This window comes from Penaeus chinensis, chromosome 42, assembly GCF_019202785.1.
Source record: "Penaeus chinensis breed Huanghai No. 1 chromosome 42, ASM1920278v2, whole genome shotgun sequence".
Lineage (NCBI taxonomy): Eukaryota > Metazoa > Arthropoda > Malacostraca > Decapoda > Penaeidae > Penaeus > Penaeus chinensis.
The window spans coordinates 2,438,620-2,451,898 of NC_061860.1; the positions used below are offsets into that span (position 1 = coordinate 2,438,620).

Sequence of the window (13,279 nt, forward strand, 5' to 3'; positions counted from 1 at the left end):
AGTTTTATAAATAGCTAGTTTGTTGGGGGACAGAGTAAACGGGGGGATGTGGCGGGAGGGGGGGGGGGGGGAGCGACAGGCCGAAACTTCATTTATTTTTGCTCCGTTTCCCGTTTTCTATGTATGAAAACACACCGATGGTCCATCGACTCTCAAAACCATTGCATTTTGGCATTATCCTCCAAAATAAATAAATGAATATACAACTTATTTATCATAAAAAAGAAAGGGGAAAAAAAAAGAAAACGTTGGTCTCTAGAGATACGTGCATACTGTGGTGCGTTCTAGCAAACTCCCGAGACCAGAGGCGACCGGAACTGTCTCAGTCGGTGTATGAGGTGAGCCATGTGGTCTCGGTTCAGTCTTCACCCACGAGCCTGACGGAACACTTCAAGAATATCACATAGGGGTTAATTTCTGAGCTGAGAAAAGGTACGTGTTGAGGGATATAGCGTTAAAGCTGTTGGTATTGTTTGCATATCATTCTTACGGTTCGTCGCTGATTACTTTGGTGGTGCTGTGAATATTATTGGTATTATTTTAACGGTATTATTACCGGTGTTATGGTGTATGTATCGAATTTCTTTTATTGATGTAGAGGAAAAGTGAGTTGGCAATATGAAGTGAATCGAAAAAAAGGAATGTAAAATGAGGTGAAATCTGCTGAATCGGCGACTGCAACAGAAGCGCGTGTACCTGCTATAAATAGGCTGGGACTAGGTCATCATAAATAACACGAATGTTGTACGAAAGATCATATCATTCTATCCTGAAAAAAAAACAGAAATATTAAAGCATACAATAAGAGTTAAAAAAATCCTCAACGACAATATGAACATCAATATTGATAAATTTTTCTTATAATATTTATGAAAAATCTACGGTGGCGAAAATTCTTCGCAGTGAAAGGATTCCCTCTGGAATGTATTGCATTTATTTATGAAGTGAGTTACGTAGTGATACAAAATAAACACGACATCGATGATAATGGTAATTATGGACCAATATAGAGAAAAATCATATGATACTGACGAAAATAGAATAATTATTGATTTGGAAATAAAATTGATTAAAACAAAATATGTGCCAAGGATGGTATAATAGGCAAAGCGTCGTTATATAAGTCTTATTCATTATTCTCTCTCTCTCTCTCTCTCTCTCTCTCTCTCTCTCTCTCTCTCTCTCTCTCTCTCTCTCTCTCTCTCTCTCTCTCTCGTGCGCGCGCATGTGTGTGTGATGTATATGGTATATATGTGCGTATGCATATGTGTAAATGTGTATATATATATTTATATATATAAGTATGTATGTATGTATGTATATGTATATATTTGTATGTATATATGTATTTGTATATATATATATTATCTTTCTGTTTCTCTTTATATATATATATATATAATATATATATATATATGTATGAATATATATATATATATATGTATATATATATATATATGTGTGTGTGTGTGTGTGTGTGTGTGTGTGTGTGTGTGTGTCTGTCTGTCTGTATGCGCGCGCACATACTTGTATGTGTTTGCGTGCGTGCTTATGTGCATTCGTGCGTGTGTATAAGTAAATATTTAGAAATAGATATGTATATGTAACTATTCAAACAAACGAAATATACACCTCTACAGTGTGATATTTCATACATGCAAACCTCCGTCATAGATAGTGGCAGTTTCGCTATACACTATACATAATACAGTGTGTTCGAGAGGAAGGACGTATGGTTGCTTGTGTGCCTATGTATGTGTCTGGATCTAAAAAAAATAGGCAGTAAAAAATGAAAGAAAGAAAAAATATATATAAATGAACAAATACGTGGAATAAGATCAATATATAAATAAAATTAATAATGAAGCTAATGTATAACAAAAATAAATAGTTCACGAAAATACATAAAGCACACACACACACACACACACACACACACACATATATATATATATATATATATATATATATATATATATATATATATATATATAAAAGACAAGCACAAATCAAGAGCAAGATAATTATGTCAGCAAAGTGCTTTTTCTGTCAAACAAAATACAGCCTCTGGCGAAGGGTCACCTGAATGCACAAATGCCTTCGGGTAGGTCAGGCAATCCTTGCAGATCCTACGTGCCCTTCAAATGAGTCGATGTGTGTCGTCATTTAGGCCAAAGTTCCTTAGGGTAGGTCAGGCAGTCCTTGCAGATCCTACGTGTCCTTCAAATGAGTCGATGTGTGACGTCATTTAGGCCAAAGATCACTGTAAAGCAACCCACATGTTAGTCGGATAAGGTATGAATGAGAATGAATAACTCCACAGCGTCAGAGATGTATGTGACGCGTTTCGAGTTCAGCTTCACCCAAAATGCATTTATTTCAACTGACGTATTTCTGAAGGAAGCTTAATTGAAACGCGTTGTGAAGTCATTAACTTTTTAATTCAGACTTTTATTCTACATTCGTTACAATGAATTCTGTTGATCTGCTTGCAATGGAGGTTGTCAATGGTGTATCTATATTAACAGTGCTTATTTCCTTAAATGAAATTACAAGACTTAACAATATTGTATTCGGGTTATTAAAAATGTATATGTCCAAAAAAAAAAATGTCTCCATAAAACAGTGGCAGAAATATAAGGAAAGGGATAATGAAGAAATAATAACGACAAATATAAATCAAATGCGTCTTCGCTTTTTTTTTTTTTTTTTTTTTTTTTTTTTTTTTGAGAACCTGCTTCAATTTCGTCCAAATACGATCAAAGATACAGGAAGGGTTGCATGATCGGGCTTGCTTTTGGTACTGTTCTTTCAGGTCAATGAATGTAAGAGAGAGAGAGAGAGAGAGAGAGAGAGAGAGAGAGAGAGAGAGAGAGAGAGAGAGAGAGAGAGAGAGAGAGAGAGAGAGAGAAAGAAAGAGGGAGAGAGAGGGAGAGAGAGAGAGTTCGTCCAGTCTCACGAAAAAACAACAGTCACTTCACCCTGATTGTGGAGTATTCCGCTTCACCAACTCTCCTTTGAGGAAAAACAAAAAAAAAAAAAAAAACAATAATGACATTACATTAACATTTGAAAACGCAAAAGACATATAAACATGTATTAAATGTCAGCTGATTAGAATGAAAGGAGACTTAGTGACGTACTTAAGAGTCCAGTTACAGTCACAAAGGAATAGAAACTTGGATTGGATGTATGACTATAGGCTTTTTTTTTTGTAGCATCCCGAAACCCCTAACACGTTGATACATTTTTTGATGGTTCATGTTCGCTACAAAACACATTATTTTTCTTAAATTCACATTAAGAAGTTATTAGAAAACCATTAAAGTATTCCATATGCTGGTATGATTTTTAATTACGAGAAAATCATTGTGGATGCTTCAAATGAATTGGAAAAAGTACTTGGCTAATATGTAACTTTAGGTGTTTATAGGCCTATGCACCACTCTTCGCTTCACAAGGCTGTGGAAACTTTCAAATGTATTTCCCAAATTCAGTAAAACATTACTTCCCTGTTACATACATCGTTATTCATATGAGAAGTGGAAGTTACATGAGGTTTTGCATCTTATCGTATCCATCGCGAGTGAGTTCATTGTCAGAAACAGACAACTAGATAATTTCAGTGAGCACGGGTATTTATTTGTCTCATTAATGGAATTGTATCAGCAAATCATAGACTTACAGAATGATTGTGAAAACATTCATCCCACAGAAGTAAGTACCACATCATATGACTTGAACATGTTGGAATTTTTTTACCATGTCGTCTCAGTGACTCCAGATTTTACCCATATCGAGTGAACATCCATTTGATGTACTGCTAAAAAGGTATAGAAACTTTTATGCACCATTATAATATAATTTTGTATCAAGACACTTGCAATGCGATTCGCAATCAATAAAAATGTAAATCCCAATATGAGACTACATCAAATATATTATAAAAATATCGCCTTCTGATTATTTGGCCAGAGTGTATCACATTGTATTAAGGTAGAGGCATATAAAATAATACAAAAGGATGTTGCAACAATAATGTGTGCATAGAAGGCAAACATGTATCGAGGTATATGGAAGTGTTAGGGGTTTTGGAAATGCTACTAAAAGGGCCTTATGTAAAATCCGTTGCAATGAAGTCATGTAATTGAAACGAAATGAGAACGTGGTGTCTCGAGCCATTGGTGTTTATGTTTATATATCATTGTCACAATTTAAATCATCTATCCATTTCGGATTTTACTACTGACGAGGAAGTCTTGACGAGTTCGAAACGTCGCTTTTATATTTCCATTGTAGTTTTCTCTGTTTATTTGTTTATATGTTATTGTGTTTGTGCCCATGTAATACATACATTATTTTACCAAGACGCTTATATCGAATGCTGATATTTTCTAATAAATATCAAAGCAGGTTAATTTGTGAATCTTCAATGCATGTAATTTAAAGTATCTGTAACCTTTTGATAAAATAAGAATAACTAACACTTACCTATGCCCCCCCCCCCCCCCTCATAACAGTAATAACAATCATTTACTATATAATGCATAACACGTTTTCACTCTATGTGTGAAGTGAAATACTTCCATGACGATAAAGGAAAAATTAAAACCGCGCTTTTATGCATTTCGTTTTTTGTCGTTTTATTCCAACAATTTTATGTTATATAATGTTTATATGTTAAAATATATATTGTTTATATGATCTTATACATTGCATATATGTTATTAAATTGTATATTCATTATATTGTAAACTGTACACTCCAAAGAACTACTCAAAGTTTACAAAAGAAAAGACTGACCTCACTTTAAACCAAGTATCATATTATCACAGGATCTTGGGTTTCGTGGAGGCCAAGCTAAAAGTACCATTCCACACCTAACTTCTGAATACTTATAAGTATACTTTATAAAAAATAACGTCACGCATAGAATTTATGAGTGTTGTATGGTGCAGTAGTAGCGTATTCGTCTAGCAGTCTTACCGACCAGAGTTCAAGTCTTAGGCAGCGGATGGTAACGTAGGCCATTATATGTTCATAAGGGGTCAATTTCGAAGCACAATAAACCAAAAGCCACAATTTCAGTAAAGGAGCCACAAGAGCTTTTCTCCTAATCTTAAATTATTGTCATCATTATCATTAGAAAATAACAATTGCAAATCGTATATTTAGTAAAGTTCTTGTTACCGATGTAAAGAAATCCCTTTACAGTATAGGTATTCAAGTGTCTAACACAGTAAGGTGCAGTTGACATATCACACCTGGTTGTATAGCACTAGAGTTCATATATATTGGCGTCCATTTCTTTGTTCACGTCTTTAGAAGTTGTAAACGATTTTTCATGTCATAACTTTCAGCTGATTCAATGCATCAGTATAAAAAGTGTAATCTGGTCCAGTCATTATTATTATTGTAATTACTATTATTATTATTATCATTATTATTATTGTAATTACTATTATTATTATTATCATTATTATTATTATTATTATTATTATTATTATTATTATTATTATTATTATTATTATTATTATTATTATTATTATTCAGTACACCATACAATCAGTATTTAATATAATAACCTCTTCACACTTTTTCGAAATGTAGAAGTTCTTGTTTCGGTCCAACTTTCCATGCGCTACTATTTCTTCAATGTATGCGTTTAATATTTTTTTTTCAAGTACAGCCAATACACAAAGTCATTTTCACATTCTGTCAGATTCTGAAAAAAAAAAAAAAAAAAAAAAACCCTGATCACGACAAAGATGATGATTAACAAAGTCGAGTCTAGATAATGAGTCGTAAATAAATAAATAAATAACATAAAATTATAAATAAATAAAAAAATATAATAAATAGTAATAATAATAAAAATTATGAGGATGTTGATGATAATAATAATAAAATAATAAAATAACAGTAATGATAACAACAGTAATGTTCATAATAATGATAATTATGATAATAATGATGATAATAATGATAAACAATAATGATCACAATAATGATAACATCAATAATATTAATGATAATAATAAAGATAATAATATAACAATGATAAAAATATAACAAATCAACAAAGACAAATAAGGAAATACAAACTACACAAATGATTCAAGATGAAAAAAACGATGAAATGCCCAGAGTAATTGTCCGATTCGCCACTCATGGGGGGGGGCCGATGACGTCATAAGCACAGCATGGGCACTGGGCATATTTTTGGCTACTTGCCTGCTTTAACTCGCCGGGTCTTGAGCTGCCCAGGGAGTAATAACCTTCTGTCTTGCTTGAGTAACTAAATCGCCAAGATTAAACATTAAAATTGAGTTTTAAACATTTAGAATTTGGTGGCAGCTTATGACAAATATTGATAGTTTTAAGACAGTTGGAAATTGCTTTGATGCCTAGAGAAAATGGGATCTTGCACTCTTGTTAATATCTCCTATTTTTTTTCTTCACGTTTAGTTTTCTTTGCAAAATCTGATGGGACTTTGTCTCATTTTGGGATTTAATTGAGGGTAGGGTATACACACACATATATATACCACGAGTATCTGAAATATTTTTTAAGCGGTTATTGGTGTATTATAGAAAACGGGCATATCTTTCTCCTACTGTTTCTCACTCTTGCTATCTCTCCCTCTCTCTCTCTCTCTCTCTTTCTCTCTCTCTCTCTCTCTCTCTCTCTCTCTCTCTCTCTCTCTCTCCCTTCTCCTCTCTATGTCTGTCTGCCTGTCTGTCTCTCTCTCTCTCTCTCTCTCTCTCTCTCTCTCTCTCTCTCTCTCTCTCTCTCTCTCCCTTCTCCTCTCTATGTCTGTCTGCCTGTCTGTCTCTCTCTCTCTCTCTCTCTCTCTCTCTCTCTCTCTCTCTCTCTCTCTCTCTCTCTCCCTTCTCCTCTCTATGTCTGTCTGCCTGTCTGTCTCTCTCTCTCTCTCTCTCTCTCTCTCTCTCTCTCTCTCTCTCTCTCTCTCTCTCTCTCTCTCTCTCGCTCTCTCTCTCTCTCTCTCTCTCTCTATATATATATATATATATATGTATATATATACATATATATAACACAACGCAAAAAATAGATTTACTGAAAATGAGACAATAAATCTAGTTTTTGCACTGTGGGTTTTTCTATCATATATATATACATATGCATATATACATACATACATACATACATACATACATACATACATACAAACGTACGAAACACATACACACACACACACACATATATATATATATATATATATGTGTGTGTGTGTGTGTGTGTGTGTGTAAGTGTGTAATTCCATAAAGAAGAATACATTCTATAGTAATACATTCTGTAGTAATTCATTTCGTTGAATTATTTAATACTTCGTCTTATCGTCTTATCTTATTTTCTCATATCTTATTCATATTTCCTTCACTTGCCGCAGTGAATCCTAGAACGAGGTAATTTTGAGGTCAATATACCTGCGTTACATTAACCCCAATATGGCAACACTGATATCACTCTTATAAGAACACGTTTTATTAATCACTTTAAGCTCTTACTAATACTCCATCGGTGCGATTAAAATACAACACCTTCTTTAATCTCATCAAAATGCTAATCTTTAATAATCTCATTCAACGTGTTATTAATCTGCCTCGTCCTTTTTTTATTTTATTATTCCCTAATGAATAACACACTGAAATATCACGTAAAATACGAGTTCGTCAATCTTTGCGTTTCCGTATGAAATTTCTGCATTCAAGTGGACTGAAGCTATTTTAGAGAAATATAAATATGTATACTACATACAGAAATATTCTAGAATATTAACTCAACATTTACATTAACGTATTATATCTAATTTACCCATAACACAAAACATAACATTTATTCTCCGTAGCACGAGATCATAGGCGGAAATCAATCAGCCAGATACGGTTGCTATTTTATTTCATTACACGCCACTCAGCGCAAGTTTCTGGCACTGTCCCCCATGCCCCTAATATATGACAGTCGAGTCACGTGTTTCAGACTCAAGGCAACGTTTGTGTTAAGGTCTACATGAGATTGCCATTGTTCATTATCTGTGTTAGGGAAGGGCAGAAATAGATGGATCAATAATCTATTATTAATAGTCTATTTTTTTCTGCCTCCCTCTTTCTTTCTGTATAGGCCTATATGCACCCAAATGCATATCTACCAGCTGTACATATAGATCTCTAGAGACGCATTTGCTATTCTGTCTATCCGTTTATCTATTTATGCATATCCCATATTATATCTATCCAGCCATGCTTCCATTTATCTATATATACGTCTACCTACTTATCTATCTATCCATCCATCGACCTACCTACCTACCTACCTACCCACTTACCTGTCTATTTGCCTACCTACCCACCTACCTATCTGCCTACCTACCCACCTATCTACATATCTCCCTACCTACCCACCTATCTACCTATCTCCCTACCTACCCACCTTTCTACTATCTGCCTACCTACCCACCCCTCTACCTATCTCCCTACCTACCTACTAACCAATCCTCCAGCAGCACCCACCCTACTGACGAGGACCTCCGTTACAGATGGAGCAGCAGCAGGAGGAGCAGGAGGTAGGCCTCTGCGCCAACTGCGGGTTCCTGGCCAAGCTACGTTGCGCCAGCTGCAGGCAAGCATTTTACTGCAAAAAGGAGTGTCAGAAACAGCACTGGAATAATGGACACAAAGAAAATTGCAAGCCCTATAAGGTGAGGATACTTTTGTTGACTATTTTGTGCACGTGCATATGTGTGGATGGTCAAACACGCACACACATACACAAAAGGAGGTAGATACACACAAGCAAGGTATATTGTTTGTAATCAGTAATGACAGCACAAACCAATTACAAATTCGAAGTGGTAGGGAAAGAAATGGTGAAATATATTTGAAACAATTAAATGTAATTTTACGGTCCTTAACTTAGCTAACAAAATACAACGAAATACAACGAAAACCATCCCTACGCGACCTACAACAAACCCTACTGTAGTGTCCTAATTTCAGGGACAAAAGAGAAACTGGTAACTTTTCTCGAACTCTGGAGAATTCCAATTCACAAAAAAAAATATAAAGTGGTGTTGAAGCTTGCACATTTCAAGAAAAACAACAATGAATATTGTATTTTAGTTTTACACGCACAAAACATATAAGTATAAACATCAGACTATTAGAATAATGACAAAATAATGATGATAATAAAAATGAGAGAGAGAGCAGCCTAGCATCCTCGCAGAGTTGCCAGTTTGTCCTCTCTCGCGACTGGGCGGAGTATTCAAGCACTGTAAATCTTTATATTTTCACCTACAGGTATTAGAGTCCAAAGAATTAGGACGCTACATGGTTGCCTCTCGAGACCTGAAGGCCGGAGACGTCATATTTAAGGACGACGCTTTGATAGCTGGACCGAAGACAATTACAGAGCCGGTCTGCCTCGGGTGTTACAAGAGGGTGGATGGATCATACAGGTTAGTGATGTAGACGCGAAGAAATGGAGTCATACATATATTTGAAAGTGGGTAGGAATATAGAATGTAGATGGATTGATATAGATATATGTAGAGGTTTAGGTATAGATATAGATATATTTATAGATTTCTTTCTATATATCTTTCTGTTTCCCTCCTTCCCTCCCTCCCTATTTCTTTCTCTCTTTCTCTCTCTCTCTCTCTCTCTTTCTCTTTCTCTTTTTCTTTCTCTTTCTCTTTCTCTTTCTCTTTCTCTCTCTCTCTCTCTCTCTCTCTCTCTCTCTCTCTCTCTCTCTCTCTCTCTATATATATATATATATATATATATATATATATACAGACCGTGTCTTAGTACTTCGTGTCCTTGGGGAACGCCGACTTGAGTTTCAACAAAGTATGCTTGCAGCTTATGTTGACCTCAAGAAGGCTTTCGACTCAGTGCACCGGGAGTCTCTGGGTGTCCGTGGGATCCCCCCTTGGATTATTGATTTGCTGTCTGGCCAGTATACAGATACTGAGAGTGCTGTCAAGTGTGGGGAGGGCATCTCTGCCTTTTCCCGGTGTCTACTTGTATGGACTGGATACCTGGCCGTGCCTGTGGGGCTTCAATTGGTAATTTCAAGGTCACAGACCTTGACTTTGCCGATGATGCAGTGATTCTAGCAGAGACATTGGAGGTCCAGGAAGTAGCTCTCGAGGCGCTACATGAGGAGGCGAAGCCGTTGGGACTCGGTCAACTGGACCAAGTCAAGGTTCAGGAATTTGTCCATGTTCAGTCCGTGCCTGTGGCGAGAACATTGAGGTCTTGGATAGCTTCACTTAGTTTGGTAATGTAGTGCAGAGGGACGGAAGTTCCGACCGGGAAGTCACTCAACGACTCGGTCTGGCCTACGGCGTTTTGGACTCACTCAATAGGAGTATTTGTCGCTGTCGGTATTTGACTAGGAGGACTAAGATCAGGCTCTTCAGAGCACTGGTGATCCCGGTCTTACTCTAGGGGTGTGATAACTGGACACTGAACAGTGCTCTGAATGGCAGTCTTGACTCCGTGAGGCTGATTCAAGACCTATTACCAATCTGATACGAGAGCGCCAACTTCAGCTCTATGGGCATGTGGCTCGTTTGTCTGAGGAAGATCCGGCTTATAGGGTCATCTCCGAGATGGTTGACCCAGGTTGGTCAAGGGGAAGGCCACGGAACTCTTGGCCATATATATGTATATATATATATATATATACATACATACACACACACACACACACACACACACACACATACACACACACACACACACATATATATATATATATATATATATATATATATATATATATATATGCATACACAGAAGTACACCCAAATGCGTAGAAGAGATATTGCTATATGTAGTCCCTCTTTCATATTTAATTCTACCCAATGCATTTAATGTTTAATGAATTCTTATCATGTTTTAATCATTACAGATGCCGAGTATGTGAATGGCCCATGTGCGGTCCAGCCTGCGAGAAGCTGCCTGACCACCAACCAGAGTGCGTCGTCGGTCGTGAGATCGGGTCCCCAATCGACATTCAGGACTTCGACGAGCCTAATCACTTTTACGAACTAGTCTTTCCATTGAGGTAAATTTACTCTATTAGTATTGCTGGGGTTAATAATTTGTGGTGAAAGCAAAGGGGTATAGTTGGTATATAAAAAAGGAAGGAAAGGGGATGAATTGCACATATAGAGTCGTCGGGCCTAATTTTTTTTTTCTACGAATTCCGTAAGTTTTGTACTTAATTAGGGGTGAGTCACATTATTAGGGGGGTAATTATTTTTGATTTTGTATGCATATTCTCGCTCCCGATGCGAAGTGGTATACCTTGTAAAAAAGGAAAAGGAAAAAAACATTCAGAACTTCGACGAGCGTAATTACTTTTACGTCAGTTATTCGTTTCCATGATACAGGCGTCGGTAATTAGGCGTTGCTATATATCCCTGCTCTCGAGGCAAAATTGCATATGTTGAAAAAGAAAAGAAATATATATATATGTATATATATACACACACACACACACATATATATGTGTGTGTGTGTGTGTGTGTGTGTGAGTGTGTGTGTGTGTGTGTGTGTACATATACGTATACATATTTATATATATCTGTGTGTGTGTGTGTGTGTGTGTGTGTGTGTGTGTGTGTGTGTGTGTGTGTACATATACGTATACATATTTATATATATCTGTGTGTATGTGTGTGTGTGTTTGTGTGTGTGTGTGTGTGTGTGTGTGTGTGTGTGTGTGTGTGTGTGTGTGTGTGTGTGTACATATACGTATACATATTTATATATATCTCTGTGTGTGTGTGTGTGTGTGTGTGTGTGTGTAAACCGAGATAAGGCCACCCACGTAAAGACCCATAGTGTGTCGAAGCGGCGTATCGCTACAAGCAACGTCAGTCTAGAAACAAGTGTAAGCGTCATCATATCTCATATCTCACATGGCCAGTCTTACGACATACGCCTATCACGGTCCCACATTGGACCAGAAATAGTTTCGAAATATAAAGACAAAATCAAGATGTGGCCTTTTCTTGGTGAAGTACATGAGCAGTTTTATTCAGTATTTGAAAATACACTTTAATGGGTAAAAAATCCAAATTTCGTTATTTGCTGTTATGTTTTTTTAACAACAAACACACACACACATACACACACGCGAGCATATATATGTATATATTGAGGTAATATCATCATGACCTTAGGCAAGAACAGTATTCTTAGTTATTGGAAGTATTATGTAGATTACTTTTCCTCAGGTGGTGTGTGTGTGTGTGGGGGGGGGGGGGGGGGGGTCCTGATTCCAAAGGGGCTATAAAGAGCTTTTCGGCGTAGAAAAGTTATGAATGAGAATTAATATCTTCACAATACAGCGACATGTATATAACCGGTTTCGATTATATCTTCGTCAGATATATATTTTCTGACGAAGATATTATCGAAACCGGTCAAATACATCTCTTGTATTGTGAAAATATTCTTTCTCATTCATACCTTTTCTACATTTGTCAGCATGAATACGGTTCGGTTTTTAGGCGGTCTGTCAGAATGCCACACAGCTGATTTATCTACTTGGCAATCAGTCTAACGAAAGGGTCATTATCCATGAGTTTGAACAATTTCATCATAAGTGAGCGGGCTATACTGTATTAAGGTTAACGCTTATAACCCAGGTGTAAAGGTTCTTTCAGTATTTTCGTAAACACTGTTCATGGAGTTTAGAAAGCAGGGAAGAAGAAAATTCTGAATTTGTATACGTAATATATTCAGTGTGGAACAATGAACCTGTGGTCTTGCTTATTGAGTCTTGCTGATTTTTTGTCTTGTCTTTCTAAAATCTTTGTTCAGATATATCCTTGTACTGTATATGAAAATATGTTTGTAAGCTATCATCAAAATCTTTTCATGCACACCCAAAAAAGAAAACGAAAAAGTGTGTATACATACATACATACATATATATATATATATATATGTATGTATGTATGTATATATATGTATGTATGTATTTATGTATATATATATATATATATGATTGGATTATATAAATATCTGCTATACAATTTCTAGGTTTATAACTAAAATCTCCTTTTTTTTCCAAAATTGTGGATGTGTAGTTTATATTAATTCTGAACTTTCATCGAGTCTTTCTTCGCAGATGTTTGGCCCTCAAGAAAAAGTCTCCGAAGAAATACGAACAGCTGCTGGGACTGGAGAGTCACTACGAGGACCGCAAAGGGACTTACGTCTTCAAAGAAAA

The 13,279-nt window shown here is 36.1% G+C and overlaps 1 protein-coding gene across 1 annotated transcript in view; it reads left to right on the forward strand.

Moving 5' to 3' along the window:
* Nucleotides 1-275: 275 nt before the first annotated feature.
* LOC125047864 (SET domain-containing protein SmydA-8-like) overlaps nt 276-13,279 on the forward strand; it is a 15,874-nt gene continuing 2,870 nt past the window's right edge. Inside the window, exons 1-5 of the mRNA XM_047646391.1 lie at nt 276-432; nt 8,562-8,723; nt 9,325-9,482; nt 10,946-11,101; nt 13,178-13,279. The exon at nt 13,178-13,279 is cut by the window's right edge and continues 2,870 nt beyond it. Of these exons, the coding sequence (XP_047502347.1) occupies nt 8,562-8,723; nt 9,325-9,482; nt 10,946-11,101; nt 13,178-13,279 (578 nt within the window). The 5' untranslated portion in view covers nt 276-432. The remainder of the gene's footprint in view (nt 433-8,561; nt 8,724-9,324; nt 9,483-10,945; nt 11,102-13,177) is intronic.